The sequence below is a fragment of the Myotis davidii genome, unplaced genomic scaffold (genome assembly GCF_000327345.1).
Source record: "Myotis davidii unplaced genomic scaffold, ASM32734v1 scaffold187, whole genome shotgun sequence".
Lineage (NCBI taxonomy): Eukaryota > Metazoa > Chordata > Mammalia > Chiroptera > Vespertilionidae > Myotis > Myotis davidii.
In genome coordinates, this window is record NW_006383018.1 from 5,267,076 (window position 1) to 5,289,453 (window position 22,378).

General features: G+C 36.7%; 1 protein-coding gene across 12 annotated transcripts in view; it reads right to left on the reverse strand.

The window, feature by feature from the left end:
* Positions 1-22,378, reverse strand: part of SGCE (sarcoglycan epsilon) — a 75,426-nt gene that overhangs the window by 9,319 nt on the left and 43,729 nt on the right. For 2 of the 12 annotated variants that reach the window (XM_015558304.1, XM_015558308.1), the window contains 8 exons: positions 20,635-20,797; positions 18,275-18,307; positions 17,726-17,937; positions 16,763-16,789; positions 15,817-16,005; positions 6,147-6,190; positions 5,231-5,265; positions 3,012-3,302 (listed from right to left, as the gene is read on the reverse strand). In XM_015558304.1, coding sequence (XP_015413790.1) covers positions 3,252-3,302; positions 5,231-5,265; positions 6,147-6,190; positions 15,817-16,005; positions 16,763-16,789; positions 17,726-17,937; positions 18,275-18,307; positions 20,635-20,797 — 754 coding nt within the window. In that variant the 3' untranslated portion in view covers positions 3,012-3,251. Of the gene's footprint in view, positions 1-3,011; positions 3,303-5,230; positions 5,266-6,146; positions 6,191-15,816; positions 16,006-16,028; positions 16,459-16,762; positions 16,790-17,725; positions 17,938-18,274; positions 18,308-20,634; positions 20,798-22,378 lie in introns of those variants that run through there. The other 10 variants (XM_006779220.2, XM_006779225.2, XM_006779227.2 and 7 more) reach the window with 8 other exon arrangements.

Here is a 22,378-nt window from a genome sequence, read left to right on the forward strand (position 1 = left end):
TCACTAGGATTTCTTCTCCCAAAAGGACTCAAGATATGTTCTCTCTGCCTCAAACATTCTTCCTTACTTCACTTGATCTTATGAATTCATACTCATCCTTTTGATATCAGCACAAACTTTCTCAGGAAATCTCAGACCTTGCTAACTAGGTCAAGTCCCATTGTGATCAGGTTTTATAGCACCAATCACAGTTGCAATTGGACATTTATTTGTATGACCACTTGATTAACGTCTGTCTTTCCCACTAGAATGTAAACTCCTTGAAGACAGAGCCTGATTTTGTTTGGCTCACCACAGTATTCTCAGAACATGACCTTAGTCCTATTAACATATTGGACATGCAATACAAAAGCAGCTAGTAGGGTATTCCATGGGGAATTTCAAAATGCAAATTTGTGAAGCAGCTTCATCTTCAAATGACTTGCTTGAAAGTTTTTATTCATCCCCTCAATTGGGTATGGTCAGGACATAGGAATAATAGCTCAAATCTTAGACCACTGATCCCAGAGATCAAACCCCATCTATTTGCTATATCTGTACTAGGAGGTTCTGACTTTGGCATTGTTTTCTACTTAATTATCTTTTAAGTATTCTCTTTGCCTCAAATTTAGCCTTAATGTTTTTATCTAATGCTGTTTTCTATCATCTCAGCGTGAACTTACAGACGTGAATGCCCCCAAAGAGAAGTCATAATTTATCGGGTGACTGTACCTTGGAGGAAGGGAAAGTCACAAGCTTTTCGGGGATATTTTGGATCTAGATCTGAGTTTCTTGAATTCCTGAAAGTGCAGAAAAGCACCACAGTTGGTTTTTTAGAGCAAAACCTTACTGTAGCCAATTGAGAAAAAAAGTATTCTAGCTTGCCGAAACCAGTTTGGCTCAGTGGATAGAGCGTCGGCCTATGGACTGAAAGGTCCCAGGTTCACTTCCGGTCAAGGGCATGTACCTTGGTTGTGGGCACTTCCCCAGTGGGGGATGTGCAGGAGGCAGCTGATCGATGTTTCTAACTCTCTATCTCTCTCCCTTCCTCTCTGTGGAAGGTCAATAGAGAATTTTTTTTTAAAAAAAGTATTCTAGCTTAAGTTCACCACGGGGACCCCAAACTCACCATGCACTCATTTGCCCACTAGGAGGATGTTTCGCTGAGATAGAAATGTTCAGCACGTGGCAGAGCCTCCACCATCTTTTTGACAGTGATGGCGAACCCATAAAGTGAGGACCATTTGGGTAGCAACACCTAGTGAGAAACTATTCGGACTCTTCCTATCAAAATATAAAGTCAGAGGTAAGACAGCCTTTTCAGAGGAAATTGCAGAGATTAAGGCACTGACCAAAGATTTGTGAGATGCTGGCCAATGATTCTTCTTATCTCCATTTAATTCCTCAGTAGGGTCAGTGCAAAAACTGGTGCTATTTCCAAATGCATTTTCTAATCCTACAGTGGCCTCTTTCCCAGTACAGATGGATACACTTCCTGATCCCTGGTCTGCAGTTCCTGATTTATGGATCATGCATTGCTTTGCTCCTGCTCACCTGGACTATCAGAAACAGTTTGCTATCACTTGGCAGGAGCAGCAGTTCACAAATTCTCTTCCGCAGTGCCAATATCTAGTCATCTATACTCATGGCGACCTTCCCTTCCTTCTAGAACAGTGATGGCGAACCTTTTAAGCTCAGCGTGTCAGCATTTTGAAAAACCCTAACTTAACTCTGGTGCCGTGTCACATATAGAAATTTTTTGATATTTGCAACCATAGTAAAACAAAGACTTATATTTTTGATATTTATTTTATATATTTAAATGCCATTTAACAAAGAAAAATCAACCAAAAAAATGAGTTTATGTGTCACCTCTGACACGTGTGTCATAGGTTCGCCATCACTGTTCTAGGACATGAACCTGACCCAATATATTTACAACCTTAAGATGATCAGTCCTGAAGAACAGCAAGTAGCAGTGTCCTAGTTGTCTTGGAAAGGAATTAAGAATAGGAGATACAGTTTTTAAGAAATCAAATAACCTATGTCCTCTGTTAAATCCCAGGAAGTGGAGTGTGGGCAGGGTTTCCAATGTCAAGGACATGATGGAGTATTCTTCCTAAGTGGAGGGCAAGCAGCTGCATGCATTACTCACATGGAGTCTTTTCAGATTTTGGAATCAGATTTAGGTAGCATCTGGGTGTTCTCTGATCAGTAAACAGGTAACACAGAAACCTCCCCAGAGCAGAGTAGGAAAGGTTTTCTGGCTGGCCCAGTCTGCTTACTGCAGCCCTGCGAGATGGCCTGCCGGCCACATTGACCCAATGTGCATGAAGTGGACTGACACAGTGTGGAACTCTGCTAAGCCTGGAAAGTACTGTTATCACAGGGGAGCCTGGGGGTTTGGAGCTAATTCATGTCACCATCAACAGGTAACTATTCTCTTTGAGCAAGAGGCTAAAGATATACTTATTTAGTATTTAGGATGTTAATTTACATAATGTTATTTAAAAAATTTTAACTCACTTATGTAGCCAGGTAAATAGTGGCTCTCAGCAGAGTGATGGTCTTTCTCTCTTAATAGTAACTACCATTAGAGCTGAGCTCCAGCCACATCACAGGGGACCCTGGGGGTTAGGAGCTAATTCCTGTCACCATCAACAGGTAACTATTCTCTTTGAGCAACAGCTCCTCTGATTATCGAGTTGGGTAATTGTGCACCCGGGGCTGCCTTCCGCGAACTGGGTGCCTTCAGGTCCACAACCCATAAAACCATGCCTACCCTATAAAACACTCCAAGAGGTGATGTGTAAGACAGCCGGCTTTATGGGCCACAAGGATAAGAGTGTTATTTGAATGGGTTGCTCACTTAGGACACAGAGTATGGACATTTTATATATGTACAGGAAATGCTTAATAAAATCTTGTTGAATGAAGAATGAACAGGTGAACCTATTCCTTAGCAACAAAAGCTTCCTACTATATAGGAGGCAATCGACTATTTTCTGAAGTAAATTTCACCAGACGTTAGGTAGGCTTCATTAATAATATTTATTTTAAAGATCACTTTTTATTGTAACAAATATAAAGTCATCGATGTTTTACAAATTGTCAAAAATGCTTTGAGTACAAAAGAAATACATTAGTAAAATGAAAGCTATATTGAATTATTTGGTATATACTTAATACTGTCAACATGCATACCATATGCCAGAAAAGCTCATGCATTAAGGAAGAGAGAAGAAATAAGCTATAACGGCTATATTGTCTGATTACAAATTCATCGCTTCGGTCAGTTTTCTTTCTTCAGGGATACCATTTACCTGCAATGTGTAAGAGTGGATATGGGCACGTGTTAGTCAGGGCATGGACACTTGTAGATTTTGAGCAAACTATATTATGGCAAGGAGTGATTTTCTATCCTCTTAACATAATTTAAAATAATTTCTCTGCATTTGGTTTAAAAAAATTTAAAGAGGAAAAATTCTAACTTTGTCCTCTCCTTCTTGGGCCAAAGCTATAATGTTCTGTGTTTGCCAAAAGGCACAAGCCTGAAAATTCCTCCCACAATGAACAAAAAGAATGCGGGTTCACTGTGGGGTGTGTGACTGTACCTTTTAATCGTGCCTTTTTAGAAAATATCAGGTGGGTTGGAAAGGCTGAGAAAATGAGAAAAACGGGAAGGGCATCGATCCTAATGTCCTGGGCCTGGTTCAAAAGCAAGGGTTGTTTACTGTCAGCTTCTAACTGCTCTATTATCCTAGCTAGCGCTTAAGTCTAGGATTATGCCACCACAGCTAGTTCATTTCTTCAACGTCCGAGGGTCATTTAAAAGAAAACAACTAAATAAAACAAACTTCAAAATATACTCTCCCCTCACAAATTCCATATAGGCAGTTACAAATAAAATTTCTTGGGATCCAAGAGGCATTCTTTGAGCTTACATTACCTTCACCAAGAAAACTGTATACTGTTATTCACCACTGTTACCCCAATACATTTAATTAAAAAAACAAACAAACAAAAAAAAACAAGAAAAGAAAACTGACACATAACATAGTGCGATGAGGTGCTGGCGAAAAGCAATGATTACTTCCTCATACTCCTGCACAAACCTTGTTGCCTCTCTGTGGTACCATGATCACCAGGAGGAAGGAAGAGAAAAGGGGTTGTACCCATGATAATGCACTAACAGGACCAGACCCATGCACGTGCAGACAGAACAGAACAAACTTAGAAACTGAGTAACAAACTTTTTCATTCAAATGAACAGAATGGGAATAAAGAATATAACCTGCCCACTTAGCCCTTCTCTCCAGGAGACATGACTCTATTTGATTTCACATTTACCAGAGGCAGAAACACAACAATCTATCACAATTATCTTTTTAAAACTGCTAGGGTAGTCTCTCTCTCTCTTAGTATTGACACACTTTAGAGACTCACTGAAAACAAGATGAAGAAAGAAAACTACCATGAGAAAATAGTGCACTTTTGTCAATAAAATGCTTGAAATTACAGAAAAATATAAGCAAACAAGAAGGCAATAGGCTATAGTATTAACTGAAAAAGGGAATCAAAGCTTTCCTGATCCAAGCAAAATGTCTGCTCCCCAAAACCTGCTTTAGAAAAATAATTTACAAAAAATAGATTGAACAACTAAAATCCCCCTAGGGAAATTCTTTGGCTCTTGTCACATTTATTTAGGCACAAATTGTTCTTGTATTTGGAAATGCTGCCTATTACTAAAACGAAACATGCTAACAGGTCTACTTGCTAGAAATCTATATAACTATGCATCTATTTAGGTTTCCTTATTTCCCCCAGTGGGGGAATAAGTAAAATGAATTTAAAAAATACTCAATATTTCTATTTTGCCAGAAATTATCTCCTTTCTATTCATTCCTTGCCTGAAATAATTAAGAATCAGAGTAAAGTCCATGAGGTGAAAGAAAAAGAAGTTTTAGCATTTCCATTGTAGAAATATTCTTTAAAATTTTTCCTCTTTAAAAAAAAAAGCCATGTAATTAGATGTAGTGGAAATTCATTTATTTCTTTGCTCTTTAGATAACCTATTTATAACAAAGTTTGTTCCTTCATCAATCTCCTGAATGCTTACATCGATATATTGAACAGTCTTGTTGAAACATGTTAGCATTTAATTAAAACAAGTAACCAAAATTGTAGCGGGAAATTCTGATAAATGTTATCTCATAATTAGAATCTGATGAACAAACTGCATTATACTTGCCTCAAATCTTTGAAAAGTTGTCAAACGAAAATCTCCTTAAATCCCCGAAAGCAGTAATAGAGAAGATAATTTTTGAATGAAAATATCCAATACATTCCTATATGGGCCTAAAGTTTTCAAGAGACATACTTCATAGCTCCCCTAACCACAATACCACTATGCATACTCAGAATTCCACATCCAACTTACATTTTTAAAACTTCTCTTGGTTTTCCAAAAGAGCTAAAAAGGCATTACTGGTTGCCTGGCAATTAGAACTAGAGATTCAACCACTAATTAGAAGACAATCCTGAATAAGTTACCTACTCAGTACAGGGATGAAAGAAATAATTGGTTGTGGACATTTTTTTAGGGACACTTGAAAGAAATAAAGGTAAAGAAAGCAAGTCTTAGGGACATAGAATAGTCCCAGGAGAAGTGCCCGCCATCTTGTTGTCATGGGTCAGGTTATCACAGCTTTAAAAAGTGGCATCAGAACAGGCCAGCCATTTCTCCTTTATCCCCCTGAAGCCTCAGTGATTAGTCACGATGGTTTCCTTTTGTAAGAGTCAGTTTCAAGCTGCTCACTTACTGAGACAAATCCTGGATGCATCTAAGCTGAGAATCTTACACACCAAGGGGAAGAATAGGGCGCTTTGCTGGAGGAAGGGGGTTTCACTCAGTCTTCCTTAATTAGACCGGACCTCCATGTTGCTCTAAGATCTTTGATGCTGTGTTTATCACTCTGATGCTAATCTATGTAATAATCTAAGCTATTATTCTGAACTTCTAACTCTGATTAAGGGAAAACACAATTATTTTGCCCTACTTGGTCAAGCTCAAGTTTTGTAAATTACATTACATAGTATAATTATCTTTTAATCTATTAACTTCACCCATAAACATCAACGTATTAGCACATTCATTTAGCACTCACCTGTAGTCTGCTGTTGGGGAATCTGAGTCTGATGTGGCAAGTTCCTAGAAATGATGAACATGTTTTTTAGTAAAACTGTTTGCTTACACAGATGTAAACAAAGGGCAGACATTAGAATGAAAACCTTTATAGCAAGAAAGAAGAACCTCAGAAATAACCTATTCCAGTATTCCCCCACCCCCTGGCCATGAGTTTATGGATGAGGAAACTGAGGTCTGAGGAAGACAAATAATAATAATAATACTAAGAATATTCATGGAGTTGCTACTGCATGCTACATTCTACCTCACAATAAACCTTAAAAGGTAGGTATTATTTTCCCATTTACAGATGAAAAAACAAAAACAAAAACAGGCTTAGAGGTCCAAGACTTCATAAGTAGGAAGTGGTGGGTGAAGATGTGCACACACAGGCTCCAGGGCTTATGTCTGTAACCTATACACTTTCAGATCCAGATCTAGAACACATTTAATTACACACTCATACTCTCACAGAGCAACATATATAACCATCTTCATTCATTGTGCTAAACCTGTGCTCCTTGATCCCCACCTAGGAAGTGCTAGCTGCCATCCACTCACTGCACCAGTCAAAACGTTAAGTCAACCCTGACCTTTCCCCCTTCTTCAGTCCTCACAGCTTGTCGCTTGGGAATTCTTGACGATTCTCCTCAATTTTTTTGAACCCATCCCCTTCTTTCCCAGCTCCATTGCTACTTGGTTGAAGCTATCACCATTGATCACTGGATCTTTGCAACTGAACTGTTTCCTCAAGCCCACTGTTGCTCCCTTATAATCCACTGTACACACTACTGTCAGACGGTTTTCTAAGACACAAATCTGCGTATGTCATTCAAATCTCATACACTTCATGGTTTTCTTACGCCTACCTGCAAACTAAGTTTTGGGTTTTTTAGTGAGCCCTAGATGGCCACTAGTATATCTGGACCCCACATGGAGGCCTCCCTGACTGCCTGAGACAGAGACATCAGCATCACAGCCCACTCCCATTTCTTGCACCCTTCCAGCTCATTTGTCCTTGCAAAGTCAACTCAAAATTTGTTAGAGTGAATACGTGTGTTACTCTTAGGATTTTAAAATATCCTACAGGAATGCTAACAAAATTTTAACTAATTCTTATTTTTAATTAAAAAAAAATAGCCTCTCAAGTATTCCCTCCTCTATGCCTCCCCACTCTCCAAGCACCACCCCACATAGGCTACCATTTAGCCTGCTTTACATGCTGACTGTCATTGTATTTCCCTCACATGTTTAATTGCCCCAAAGTGCTGTAATAGTAAGAACCTCCCTGTTCTGTTTAGTACCTCAGCAATAAGCATGAAATAAATACCGTCTGAATGAATACATGCAAAAGTAAAGATACAGAGATTCACATAATACACATTTGTTTATTAACGCTCACAAATACCCATTTCAAATTTTGATATTAAAATACGTTTACAAAAATGTACAATTTAGATTCGGGGTGGAATAAATTCTAGGAGTTAGCCCTTTGCAACAGAGTCTTATCCAAGTGAGGGATTTTCAATGTATTTTTTTGTTTGTTTCTCTTCAGCAATGGAATTCCTTTTACTGAAATCCTAAGCAAAACTCTTGATGTACAAAAGAGAGAAAGGTGAGGTCGCCCCAGTTGAAACAAGGGAGCTGGGAATTTCCTATGCCCCACATGCTGGCCCCTCAGGCATTTCTAAGAAACCTCCAAGAAGCAAAGTTTGAAAACCATTGATCTAAAATCATTTCAGCCAGGCAGATATTATATTCCAAAAAACAGTACATGCTGGTTAAATAGTGTTTAAACTCTTAATCGATAGGAATGTTAATGACTCTGAGTGATTTAAAAAAAAAATCAGTTCCATTTTAATATATTGTTAAGGAAATAACAAAATCAATTCTAATTCAATTTGAGGAAGTTACTTAATAATGCATCTCAATAATTACATTCCTTTTTGCTATTACCTATCAGCCCTACTTATCCTTGTGTGGTCTCAGGGAGGTATTTTTTTCTTTTCTTTTGGTTTGTTTATTCTTTCCATTTCACACAATGTACTAGTATTTATAGTGGTTTGGATGATGAAAGTAAGAAGATTAATTTATAAAGCACAAGAGGAAATAAGTTCTAGATTTAAGGTTGAGAAAACAAACATCTTTACTACAAAAGTAGAAATGCAATTTCATTGGCATTTGGCAGGGAGGGAAACATGAGTTTTGTTTTCACTTCTCAGGTAAAACTAATTTGGGCTTTTTCTACAATAGAAACTAATGCAGCAACCTCCTTCTCCTCCCCCGCCAACCCCCCTCCGCAAACACATACACTCTTCCTCATTTCCTACCATCAGTAACTCTACCTAACCTATTCATTAAATCAATACATTTGGACAAAATAAAAATGCCAAAGAAGATAGAGAAAGCCCTTCAGAATCTGTAGATCAAGGATACCAAACTTCCAAATCAATATTTAAATGAAGTCTTTGGAACCCATTCTCTCATTGGTCGGCCCAATTTACCCTTCTGTGCAAAGAACATCATTTGAAAAACACTGATCAAAATCAATCTAGACCCTGTCATTTCTTCTCTAGCCTCCATATTTTCCTCTTGTTACACTACTAAACTTTCTGCATAGCAATGGACTTCGAGGTTTGAAGAGAAATGGTTGACTAAGAAAGTGCCATTCATACACAAACTAGCAAGAAATCTTGAGATGTATGAGAAAGCAACTGTGTGTATTACACTGGCTTGGGAATTTGAAAGTATTTGCAGTGTGAGTCCCATGAGGTTAAGTTTCAACAATGTACATGCAATGCAACTTCTACTGAAACTCAGATAAGTTATCTGAAAGTGCTCATGTGTGCAAGACGGTGCTCAACAAAAAATATTTGGGGATTCAACTTCCCCAAGGTATGCACACCAGAGCTGTTTTTGTGGTCACCCAACTTGAGACTACCTGTGAACCTGTGAGTGTTAAGTGTTAATATATCTCTGATGGGCATATTTGAAGTTTGTATTCCCTCTGAGACTTGAAGAGAGGTAAGAGCTCTGCTGCGGGAATACCTATGACAAACTCTGCTATAGTTAAGGAGCAGAGAACTCGTAAGAAAATGGAACCATTTCCGTCTTTGGTGAAAGCAGGCTCTGAAGGCAATTATACTGGAGAGTGGGGTTGGACTTCAAAGAGAATTCCTATAATCCTTCGAAGAAAGGACTTTTATTTTATAAGGGCATAAAACTATTTAAAGTAATTAAGTTATTAATGGGCTAACTGAACGATTATTATGTGTAAACTGCATTATGTAGAAAAACTTAAGGAAACTGTAATTCTCTAAATTACTACTATTAATTATTTTTTAATTTCGCTGCCATTACTTACATGCATTTAAATAGAAAATTATGTAAATTAGCCATTGCACATACTTCATTCTTTAAGAAGGTAAAGGTAGTAACTTGCAAATTAATAAATAAGTGATTTGGGGGGAGTATGCAATTATTTGTTGTTTGCACAACCGTTTTAAGGTAATTTGACATTCTTGGATATCCTGCAGAGTAATTCTATGAGTAAGGTTGATGATTATCAACCCATTATATTCCTATTTGTTTGAAGACTCAAAAGCAAAGAAAGGTTAGGTGATTTGTATAAAAGCCATATAATCTGTGCCAGAGTTGAAAGTAAATGATAATTTAGTTATGTGGGATACAAAACATTTCTCTTTTGAGTTAGCATGGAGTCATTTAACAATAAGACCTAGTAATATATTTTTGAAATTTCCCAATTATTTCAGCAAAATTGGCATTGCCCAAACCTTGCTGATTTGGACCCTATATATTTTACTAAGGGACCAGGCCATTATGGGGATTTAAAAAAAGGACACAAGGAAATTGGAATCACCACAAAAGTTAACTTTCAAAACCTAATTTTAACTAAAATCAATGCATAAAGGAGACATTCAATAATTTAATTTTCCCCCTACTTGTAGAAAGCCAAAAGTAAGCATACCATAGCTTTAAAATGATGCAGTACAAACCTATAGAAGCAAAACCCATCAAAGAGATAATCCATTTATAGCTTTCAGTATATACTCATTGACTAAAAAAAAGAATAGTTAGTGGCTCCAAAATATCCTTGGCTGGTTAGCACTTCTTGTCAACAGGAAATCATTATTTTGGTGTCATGAAGATTCTCTTCAACTGATATTAACTTTTATTGAAACCTAATTTTTTATTTATGGAATTTTATCATAAAGTTAGTTTTTACTTTTACCCAAGGAAAGACAATGGAAAAAATATTCAGATAAAAGCTAAAATAATTTGTTTCAAAATACATTTAATTAGACTTAGTTCTACTTTTATACTTGTTAATTTGCAGAAGATTAAGCACAACCTACCTCCTGTTATGAGTGGGATCCAATTACCCTGGATTAGGTATGTTTTGTGTAATGAATAAGGAAAATTTTTGTACAGTCTATTAAAAATCTTCCTAGAAAATGTCGGGCAATTCCCCCTAGTATGCATTGCATTCAATCCTGTGTAAAGATGCCTCCCACTCAGGAAAAATTGATGGACATTGATGTTGGTTTAAGAAAAGAATAATGAGGAGGCAGATTTATCCCCTGAAAGACAATGTAATAAAACATTACAACTATAAGAATAAGTTCTTTTTCAGAAAATTGATTATCTGGCATCCTCCAATCAATGCCTGCCATAAAATTGCAAAAGGAGTACAATTTCCCAGTGGTTTTCAGTTTTTCAAGGCTCAGCATTTCTCTGCCGCATCCAGGCATTGTTTTCTAATCAGCTCTCACCTCTCACCTCTCCACGCCATTCTGCTCAGGCAGCTTAAGGAGGTGTGAAAAGTCTAGAGGCTGATTAGCACAGACCCACACACAGCCCAGCACTCTAGATAAACGTCCGGGACTGCCCCTTTCACACTTTTCTTTTGCACGTGCCCCTCAGGAAGAATTAGGAGAAACTTATTCCTCTTTAAAAACTCCTCTTGGTGGAAGACCCACCCCTTCCCCACCTCCACCCCCACCAGGAGCACCAATCTTAGCTTTCCGAATCCCAAAACCTAGGTCTTTGAAGTACTCAAATCAAGGATTTTCAACTGTTTTTCCTGCTCCATCATAACACAAGTCCACAAGATTCCAAATCCCCACAAGGAGGGCCCTGAACTAATAAGAGCTCCACATATGAATTTGACCTTCAACTTGGTTTGGGACAACCAGGCTAGACTATCTCTCATCATACCTTGTAGGACTTGGAATCTGATTTTATTACTTGAAATCATTACAAAGCTTTATCTTTGAGGTTTGGCCGTCAAATGTGTAATAGATTTCTCATGTTGTTAAATCTTTGGTCAAAACCATAACCCTTAACCACAACAGTGATTTTTGGGGCGCAAAGCAAAATTTACTTTTTAAAGAATGACTTTATAATGTGACTTCCAGCAATGAATTGTAATAAATAAGGGGACTACCTATAGAGGAAAAAATTCTTTTTACTCCTAATGGTAACATTTATTCACTGAACTACAAAGATAACTGATGAAGCATAGATGCAGAAGCCCTGATTATACTAGGGGATGAGGGACGTTCTACAGAATATGTGGCTAGTGCTCCTCAAGACTGTCATGATCAATGGAAACAAGGAAGGAGTAAGACATTCTCCAGACCAGAGAAAACTAAGAACATGCCAATTATTGTATTCTAGACAGAATCCTAGAACAGAAAAAGAACTTTAGAGAAAAAAACTAGTGAAATATGGGGGTGGAGGGGAGTATGTGGGAGAGGGAGAGGGAGGGGGAGTACACCAGTGTTGGTTTCTTAGTTGTAACAAATATAATAAAATACTGTAAATGGGACATCTTTGCAACTTTTCTAGTACCTTGAAAACCATTCCAAAATAATGTTATTAAATAATAACTGCATTAGCAAAGATCATATTAAATTTACCTTACATATTCTCTATTCTGTGATATTTTAACCAGCTGTTTGCCTCCTGTAACCTGAGAAGGATAGGACCTCTGCACAAATAAGATCCCTCCTTTCTGAGCACATGTTCCATCCCCAGTTGCTTTCCACTGTCTGGTCAGTCACCTTGCCTGCAACCCGGATCAGAGAAAGAACCTTCTGACCTTCTCAGGTCAAGGACCACATATCTATCCCTGACTTGACCAAGATAGGTACATAATCCAATCTCAGTGTCATCTGCAAATAATGAAACACTTGTCACTGTCTAATTTGTGGAGAAAGAAAGAAAAAGAGAGAGAGAGAGAGAGAGAGAGAGAGAGAGAGAGAGAGAGAGAGAAAGGAAGGAAGGAAGGAAGGAAGGAAGGAAGGAAGGAAGGAAGAAAACAAAAAAGAATCCACACCCACCAAACAATAAAAAATAACTGTATAATTGATAAGAAACTTGTCAGCTCCACATTGCACACTGTTATAGAGTTCTCTATCCCTCATGGACTAACTTGTTTAAAAGACCCAAATAAGTTTTTATGCAGCATTTAAACGTTCTTGAGTCTTACCTAGAAGCCACACCCTATGCTTGAATATTTCTGGTAGTGAGTCTGAAGAATAAACACAAAATCCAGTACCTAGCCAACTTATTTATGAGGGATAGATACAGTTAATATGAATATGTGAAGATGAAACGCATGCTCTTTTAGGAAGGATTAATTTAATAAATACCAGGCAGCATAATCCACGCATATACTCAATTATCAAGTACTATAATTCTTTATCAAATATCTCATTTTAATTTTTAGAATTCGGTTAGATTCAAAGGACCAAAATATTTATATATGCGTGTACTTGGTACCAAAACAGAACTTTAGAGACAGGGCTATGCTTTTAAGGTAAGGGGTAAAAGATGAATTTGCATAAAGGACAGCTGTGATGGACCTGATACAATAAATTTCTTATTATCTGGCTTGGTTGGAAAATGAGGTCAATCACATACCCTAGTTTATAGGGAGTTACCATAGAGACCATGCTCATTTTATCCATTTCCAAGAATAAAAGAAAGATAATATACATTCAACACTAAAGCTACACGGACTGTAATTTAATTTCCCTCTGATGAGTCAGATGCACTTGATGACCTCGCAGTGTCTCAGAGTAATCATTGTGAACATCATCAATTACCTATGTACCGTACTTATACAGAAGTACTAGTTAATGGAGTGCTGCCATTAACAGAACCCTGAATAATATGAATATTTTCTGGACTTAAAAATACATATAGGTTCAAATTGCTGCAAGTTCAATAAAATAACCTATTGCATTTACAGATAAAGAGATCTGATCAACATAATGACAGTCTTCATGGAGTTATAGAGAGACCAGGAAGATCCAGTTAGTTGTAAACTAGATAGAAAATTTTATTTTGCTTGTATATAAGTAGAAACATTGCAAAATCCTAATCAAAAGAAATCAAAATCATTTTTAAGGAACTATTCTTATTCTCTGGTTGGAAAGGAATCTAAAAGAAAATAGTACAACCTTTCCCCTCCCTTAAATTTCACCAGCTTTTTACAAACATATTCAAGTTCCCCTATTCATCCCCAATAGTTCTCTATTCTAAAATTTGATAGTATTGTTATATTGTCAATAGAAGCATCTCCCAAACTGTCTTCTTTAAAGAGTTCCATCTTCTAACCTTTCCCCATGGAGTCTTAAGCATATCAAGACATTAAAGGCTCTGAGAACTCTTCTGATTTAAAAAACTAAACACAAATCTCTCCCTCAGGTGTATTTGATCATTTCGGTTTTTAGAATATATATAAACACTAGAGGCCTGTTGCACAAAAATTTGTGCACTCAAGGGGGGAATCCCTCAGCCCAGCCTGTGCCCTCTTGTAGTCTGGGACCTCGCGGGGGATAACCACCTGCTGGCTTATCCACGGGAGGCATGGATGGAGGCTCGCGCTGCCCCGGCTCGCACATGGGAGGCCCCAATGGCGGTGGGGCGGGCGGCGGCTCACACTGTCCTGCCCCGTGCTCCGGGTCGCACACGCAAAGCCCGGATGGCGGCTCATGCTGTCCCACCCCGCCTTCAATATGCAAATTTAACGGCCATCTTTGTTGGGTTAATTTGCATATTCTTCTGATTGGCTGATGGGCATAGCAAAGGTATGGTCAATTAGCATCTTTGTCTTTTATTAGTGTAGATTTTACTAGCACTCTTGGGTCAAGAATATAAGAAATGGTAGCCTTAAAGAATACTTTTCATTTTGAAAATGAGTGATAAGGCTGTCATAATTTTCCCCTTAAAAAATGCAGGAGAAGTTGTTAAATTGTACACTATCACAATATTATTAAAATTTTCTCATTAGTATCTAATCCTAGTAAAGTGGGTTCTGTGATGACTCACCAACCTACAGAGAACACAGAAATCCATCTTCTCCATTTAGTACAACCCAACTTTGAAAGACTCTACTATTTACATTCCTGATAGAATATTCATCTTTCCAAAACTCAAACTTTTAAATCACATGATTTTCCCCACTGTTAACAGGACATGAGTCTGTTGTTCATGCACACATGCAGATACACACCTTGGCCCATTCAACACTAAGTAAATGATCATAGAAGAATTCAGAAAAATACAATACTTTTAGATTTATAAAGTATTTTTGGACAAATGTATTCAGTCTGACTATCTATACCACTCATAGTAATTACTATTTAATCTTCAAGTTATCCAGTGCAGTTTATGTGGTTACAAAATAACCATCATAATGGGAAAATGTCTGCATGCAGCACCGTTCCCAGATAAATCTTTAACTAGTAAGAAGTTACTTTCATATCATATCCTAAGATTTATGTATATGTGTGGAAGGAGAACTTTTCTGTATATCCATTCCATTTACAAAAAAAAAAAAGAAGAAGAGGAAGAAGAAGAAGAAAAAGAGAAGGACCTCAAACTCAAACTTGTTACTTCCTTAGGGAAATTGAATTTAACCCTTTTTAACATATGGTTAAAAAAAGCCACGTTCTTAAAAATAAATGACAGTTTTACCTACAATTCACTTATATCAAAATTGATCTAGGCATGTCACACGGTGCTCTAAGAGCAAGGGGGTAATTTCCTCACTCATTCTATACCATACTCATCTGTCCAGGCTTTCTGACTATAGTTCTAACACAACAGAGAAGGTTTGCACTAATACGCTGTGTTTTTAGCCAAAATTGGAACTACTTGTTCCAATATACAAGCAGATCACAAAAAAAACCAATTTAGATTAAATCAGTCTGTGATAATAACATTAAAGCAATAGGTTAACAGAACCAAATAATTCTAATAATAGCGCTAAAAAATAATTTGTCATGCTTTAGGATATGCCTCACTTTTCACAATTAACTCATCTCTGAACAAACTTATGTTAGTTTATTAGCCGTGTCAATTTCTTAAATATTAAGGTAAATGTCACCTTGTTTGGATTATTCCTCTTGAAGAAAAAAGAAAGCATTCCCTGAAAGTAATTCTATTAATTTGGTTCAGCACAGTGGGGCTGGGATCTACACTATCTATGACCTTCGGTATTTTCTCTTTGTTACAAACAAACAAACAAACAAACAAATGAAAAGCTCTGGTCCTCACAGACATTAACTAGACACATTCATGCATATGAATAATCACTATGCCAAGTGGATACTTACTGCTGTGTTTGCATCAATGGCATGTTAGTGCTCTCATAGCTGTCTGCGTGGAGAGGAGGTATGATTTCCCCTGTCACGGGGTGAAACACAGGAAGCGTTGACAGGGGCCAGGCTATCTCTCTATTCTTGGACATGTCACGAAGTTCTTTGGTAGATTTCTGAATAGCACTATGATGGACCAGTTGGATGCTAGGTCAAAAAGAAATAAAACAACATATATTTAACATCAGATATTATCTCAATGGGTCATCAATTTGAAAAATTTTTTTGAATTTTTTTCTTTTACTTTTAAAAGAGGAGGACATTATTGCACTTTGGGCTTTCTACAAATTAGCTCTGAAAAACATACATTTCATATATTTTTAACATAGAAAAATTGAAGATTACATATTAATTTTTAATTAAATGTATCTTTCATTAAACTAAGCTATAAAGCACTGTGTTAATGTTACAGCCCTAAGTAACAAGCTAGCAGTCTATTTAAGGTTAAACTTATCTACAGTTAAGATTAAACTACCAGAGCTTTTATATTGTTGCTTCTGATGGGGCATTTATAAATACTCACAGAAATTTCATTTTATGGTAGGTTATTACTGTAGATTCAGGAAAACGTGTATGAAAGGTCTTTTCATCTGTTGTCTGCTTTATAGGAATGCAGATTGGGAAATCACATAATATCAATGGCAAGTTAATATTCTGAATCTGAAATATTTTAGGTTTAGTTTTTACCTAAATAATCTTAGTTTTCAAAACCTTTTTAAAAATTTTTAGTTTCTACCCCTCCTAAATACCTCTATTTAGAAAGCAGCTTTCACATTTATGAAATAAACTATGAAAGATGATGAATGGGGGGGGGGAAAGCATGACACACAGGTAAGAAGCATGATGAGCAACTGAGAAATGAAAAAAAAATGATACAGAAAATAACAGGAAAGAAGACACTTACTCTGGTGTTTGCATGTTTCTCTTTTCCCTAGAAACAAAACAAAATTTATGAATTAAATAATAGCATTGATATTTGGAACATTAAGACTATATGCTCATGGGATCTTGCATGACGTGGAAATGCTGACACTGTTACTATTAAATGCCACCAGGCAGCATTTGCCACCTGGGTCATGACGTTACTTGAATGAGTACACACACAAAGATGGGATACTGATGAGAAACATACAGAAACATGAAAAAAAAAAGGAGATTAGAATCAAGCTCTTGGAAATAAATTGTATGACATGATGAAATCAGGCTACATGTGCAAATGGAAGTTTGTTACTTGCTGCTTTGTTAATGTTTTTATCCTTGGCTTTGTTCCCTGACTTCCCAATAATCTTGGGAGATTATTTTAATTGGCACAGATGTTCTGAAAGTACTAACTATTTATGAACTGAATACTCGTTACTCAAATTATAGCCTTATTTTTCATTCATTTACTCTTTACGTTTATATATATATGGGTATATATATTTAAACATTTAGATTGTCACCCTGTTTAATAATAGAACAATTTCAAGAAGAATGTTGACCATCATTCCTGATCAAACTAAGACGATTTAGTTAAAGTGCAATTACCATGGCAATAGATTCTAAGTCTCTGATTATACAAAGGTGGTTTCTATAACCAAAATATGCAGCCTCCATTATTGTTGGCACTGTTTTTGCCAGCATGAATTTACATCTAGCCTTTATAATTTGTGAATAAAGTAATTATATCCCCTAATTTGATTTATTAGACTCCAAACTATTTTAATTCATTTTTAAAGGGATAAAGTACGATAGTTTGACTTGAACATAACTTCAATTCATTTATAAAGTGCTTTATGAATTAAATGAAACTTGGCTTTTAATGGAATCTTATATGTTGTTACCCTAGTAGGCTCTATAATTTTTTATTAGTCTTTAAAGTACTCACACGCCTTCCCGTCGGCAGCACATGATATAAGCAAGTATTAGAAAAAGGACCAATGCTACTGCCGAGGGCACAGCCAAGGTAATTAGGAAATCCGTGTAATAGTCTCTGCTTTTCAAAGAATCGGAAGGGGGTTTGTACTCTCCACCATCAGGTAAAATCCCCTCTCCGCGAATCACTTCCTGAAAGGTGGACACTTGCTTTGTTTTATCAACCTGATACAAAAGAAGACAATTACAAATCAAATTAATAGCTGCAAACATGATGAGATTTTAAGATCTAGACATACCAAACATTTTTTGACAAATATCTACAAAGCAGTCTTTTCTAATTGCATTATCACCTTGAACTTGCAATGTTTTAGGGGATCTGGGAAGAAGTAATGAATAAAAGTAAAACATTGAAGGCTTTATGTTGGCCTACTTTCCATGTCCTTCTCATTATTATACATACATACACATATATACACACATACATACATACATACATATGAGTGTATGTACTTGTGTCCTTCACACTACTATGTAATTTTCTAATTTCCTAATGACAAACCTCTAGTGCAGATGTTAACAAACCATAAGCTTGCTGATAACCAGGTATGTGGGTATGGTTTCCAGGTTAGCAAAAGAGAAAAGAAACAAAATGAGAGGCAATTTCTCAATGATTATAACCTTGATCTTTCTGGCATCCAGTTGACAGAAACAGCTTTTTGCAAAGGTAGTCTAAGGTCCATGCATCCCACCCAACGCAATCGTTTTACTAAATTCTATCCCAGAATCAAAAAATGCACATTGGCGCTCTGTTCATTTACCTTCACATCAATGGACCTGCTTTCACTGAGTCGCATTTGATTATGTCAAGGGCTTCTTTAAACCACTACAAACTAGCCATGTGAAATTTGTTACTACATTTGCTCCCCGCCCTGCCACAAAAAGGTTGGGAAGAATTATTTGTGGCATTTTTCAATATCCTCTTCCAAAAAACTCCACTTGAAGAATTTTGTTAACAATACAGGGCTTGTAAAAACTTTATTTCCTGCCAAGGAATTCATGCTTTGCCTCCTTTCAGAGTGAGAATTAAATAACTGATGAATTTCCTTTTTTAATCCTAGACAGTAGCAGGCTCATTGTCAAACTTGACCTTAGGCTTACTTTTAAAACAAAAATTTTTTTTTAATTGATTTTAGAGAGACAGAAAGGGAGAGGGATAGAGAGATAGAAATATCTATGAGAAAGAGACATGGATCAACCGCCTCTTGCATGCCCCTCACTGGAGGTGAACCCTGCAACCTGCTCATGTGCCCTTACCGAGAACAGAACCAGGGACCTCTTGGTTCATGGGTTGACATTCAACCATGCTAGACTGGCCGAGCGAGGCTTACTTTTTTGGGGGTAAAATTTAGGCTAATTTTTCATTTCTTTTATATTTCATTTATTCTGCTTATTCATTGATTCTTTCAATTAAACCTCCTGAAGTTTTCTGTGGTAAGATGTAACACAACCTTTGTATTTAAAAAGTCTTACCACAAACATTAAAAGCTTCAAAGCACGTCACTTTTAAACCTTTAGAAATTAGATAATGTTCCTAAACATAAACATTTTGCAGCACAGCACAAGGAACATGGCCCTGTTAGAGCCCGCTTTTTGTCTACTGATTCTGGCTGGAGGCATGTACTTAAATTATGAATGCAACCACTCCGTCTTCCGTACCCTTGTATGGTGAGCACCATGATTGAAATACGGGGCTTTGTAAATTCAACACTTATCTATAACACACAAACCGTACCATCCTAATAATTTTCCTTGATTTAAGCAGGCAGAGAAAGAATGTTACTTTCCTAAGACACAAGCGACATAAAAAGAAGAGGCCCTTGCCAAGCGCCACAGGTGTAAGTGCTACGACTTAAGATGTTCTCCCCTCCTGGATCCAGGAAAGTTGCCTGCACAGTGGGACCTTGACTTAACAAGTTTAATTCGTTCCAAGACCGAGCTCGTTAAGGAGCTCGTTAACTCAAATTACTCTATCAACTCAATGCAAAAAATAGGCCGAGAGACAGCTGGTATCTCAAAAAGCTCGTTAGTCGGGACACTCGTGAGTCAAGGCCCCACTGTATTTGGTTCTCTAAGACACGCAGTGACAGTTGTGTTTATGTGCCAATAACTTTGTTCAGATGTCAACTTCAAAGTCAGTCACCACTGAGCACCAAGAGTTGACAGAAGTTAAATCTAAAGGTCACTAAAGAAGCCAAACAACTTTTCCAAAGAAGCAGGATCAAAAACAATATAAATTTTATATAAGACATTCTATATCTGTATCTTACATATATATGAAACCATACCCACATTTTCCTCACTCTTTTAGTGTGCTCACTTAAGTTGTTTAGAAGGAAGTATTTATATTTATGGGGCTGTGGGTAAAATTCTAACTTTCCTCACTTGGAATTGTTTTCCTTGTCCCTTGAACTTCCCCTATAATGTGAGTTTCTAGGACACTGGATTATAGCACAATATTGCTTTCTTTTTAGATTTATTCTTGTACTCTGATCTCTCCTTCCAGACTGGGGTTGTGGCGGCATAGTTGAGACTTTCTACACATGCCACACTGACTCCATAATTTATCCTGATGTAGCAGCCACCTGCATGTCCAGGGTGAGCATTTAGACCACCTGCCAAGCTAATCCAGCCCAGCAACTAATCAAGGGTAGACTGAGAACAAAAGTGGAGATACTTTCCGAAATGGATACGTTGTCAATAAGCTTGCCAACTACTTCAAGGCAGGAGAAGGCAATTTTGGTTAACAAAGTAAACCCAGGATTTGTTCCTAAAAGCAATTCAGGTTTTAGTCAAATGTTATCTTCCTGGCGAATCACTTCTAATTACATTTGCAAAACCCAAAACAGCATTAAAACTCACCAGCGAAATTTTGCACCAGTCAATGTAAAATTGAGAACGAAATTTTTTATCACAGGTGATTACGGGCTCCATTTCTTGACTGCATCTCAATTGATTCTGTGGGTTTTCCACTTCTCGTAAACAAGAAGAGAACGGGACATCTGCACCAACCATGACATACACGCTGCAAAAATGTGAAACTCTCAGGTTATCCTTTAAGAAAATTGAAAACACTGGGGGGAAAAGCAATCTACCCTGAAAGCAGGATTTACCCCTTTGAATTGAGGGATTATCGAGAGCCATCCCAAGGTAGGGACCTGGGTTTTAAAGGCAGTGATTCATTTAGGGGTTTCCTTTCATCCTTTCCTTTATTCAACCCATATTTACAAAGTACTTTGGTGCACCAGACACTTTCAATTCTATTTTAATTTCTTTAAAAGTTTTTCATCCTTATTTTAATTCAAAATAATGATGTGTCCCTATTCTGGTTACTATGGTTGGTAGATTACTAGTCTTAAATAAATTGTTTAGAAAATAATCGAATTGCTAAAATAATAAATAATTATTAGTAATATATCTTCCCTTGAAGCATTTTAATAAGATTGTGAAATTACACCCCTGGAGGTAATGGAGCTTTAGGAAGTATTACCTATTTACCCAAGAGTCCAGTCAGCCTTTCCACTTCATGGAGCCCTACTGTTAGATCTCTCATTACATGATCTCTCAAAGTTTTATCTAAGAGAGTAATATAAGATAAAACTATTGTTTGTTAAACACAAACTAGGCATGTGAAATTTATTTTCTTGCTGTGTATCTTGGCAATTAGGGAAAACAATTCTACTTAACTGACCAATAGGTGACTCACAATAAAAGAGATATTAGCATTTAAATAATCCTAGAGCAGCTTGAGAAGATAGAAATATCATATAGGTCTTTCAAAAGAAAAGAGAAAAATAGGAAATTACTCTAAATTAAATATTAATTCTTTTCCTAGTGACAATATTACAGGTACTTATGAAGTAAACCCAGTAAAATTCAGCTGACTTCCTTGCAGAAATTGACAAACTGATCCTAAAATCCATACGGAAATTCAAGGGACCCAAAATAGCCACGCACAGAAGAAAAATCTTGAAAGAAAAAGTTGAAAGACTCACAATTACCAATTTCAAAGCAACAATTATCAAGACCATGTGGTACTAGCATAGGATAGACATGTAGATCAATGGAACAGAATTGAAGTCCAGAAATAAATCTTACATTTAGTAAACTAAAATTTGTCACAGGTGCCATGACAATTCAATGGGGGAAATAATAGTCTTTACAACATGTGATGCTGGGACAATCGGATTTCCACATGTAAAATAATGAAGTCAGACCCCTATCTCACACCATATAAAAAGTAACTCAAAATAGATTAAAGACATAAATGCAGGAACTAAAACTATTAAATTCTGGAAAGAAACAGGCATAATAAATTTTCATGACCTTGGATTAGGCAATGGTTTCTTAGATATGACACCAAAAGTTCCAGCAATAATTGAAAAAATAGATAAATTGGACTTATCAAAATTAAAAACTTTGTGCTTCAAAGGACACATTTTAAGAAAATGAAAAGGAAACCCATGAAATGGGAGAAACAATTTGCAAATCATAGATCTAATAAGGGAACTTGCACTCCCAATACATAAAGGACTTACAACTCAAATCCAATTTAAAATGGCAAAGAATCTAAATAGAAATTTCCTCAAAGAAAATATAAAAATGT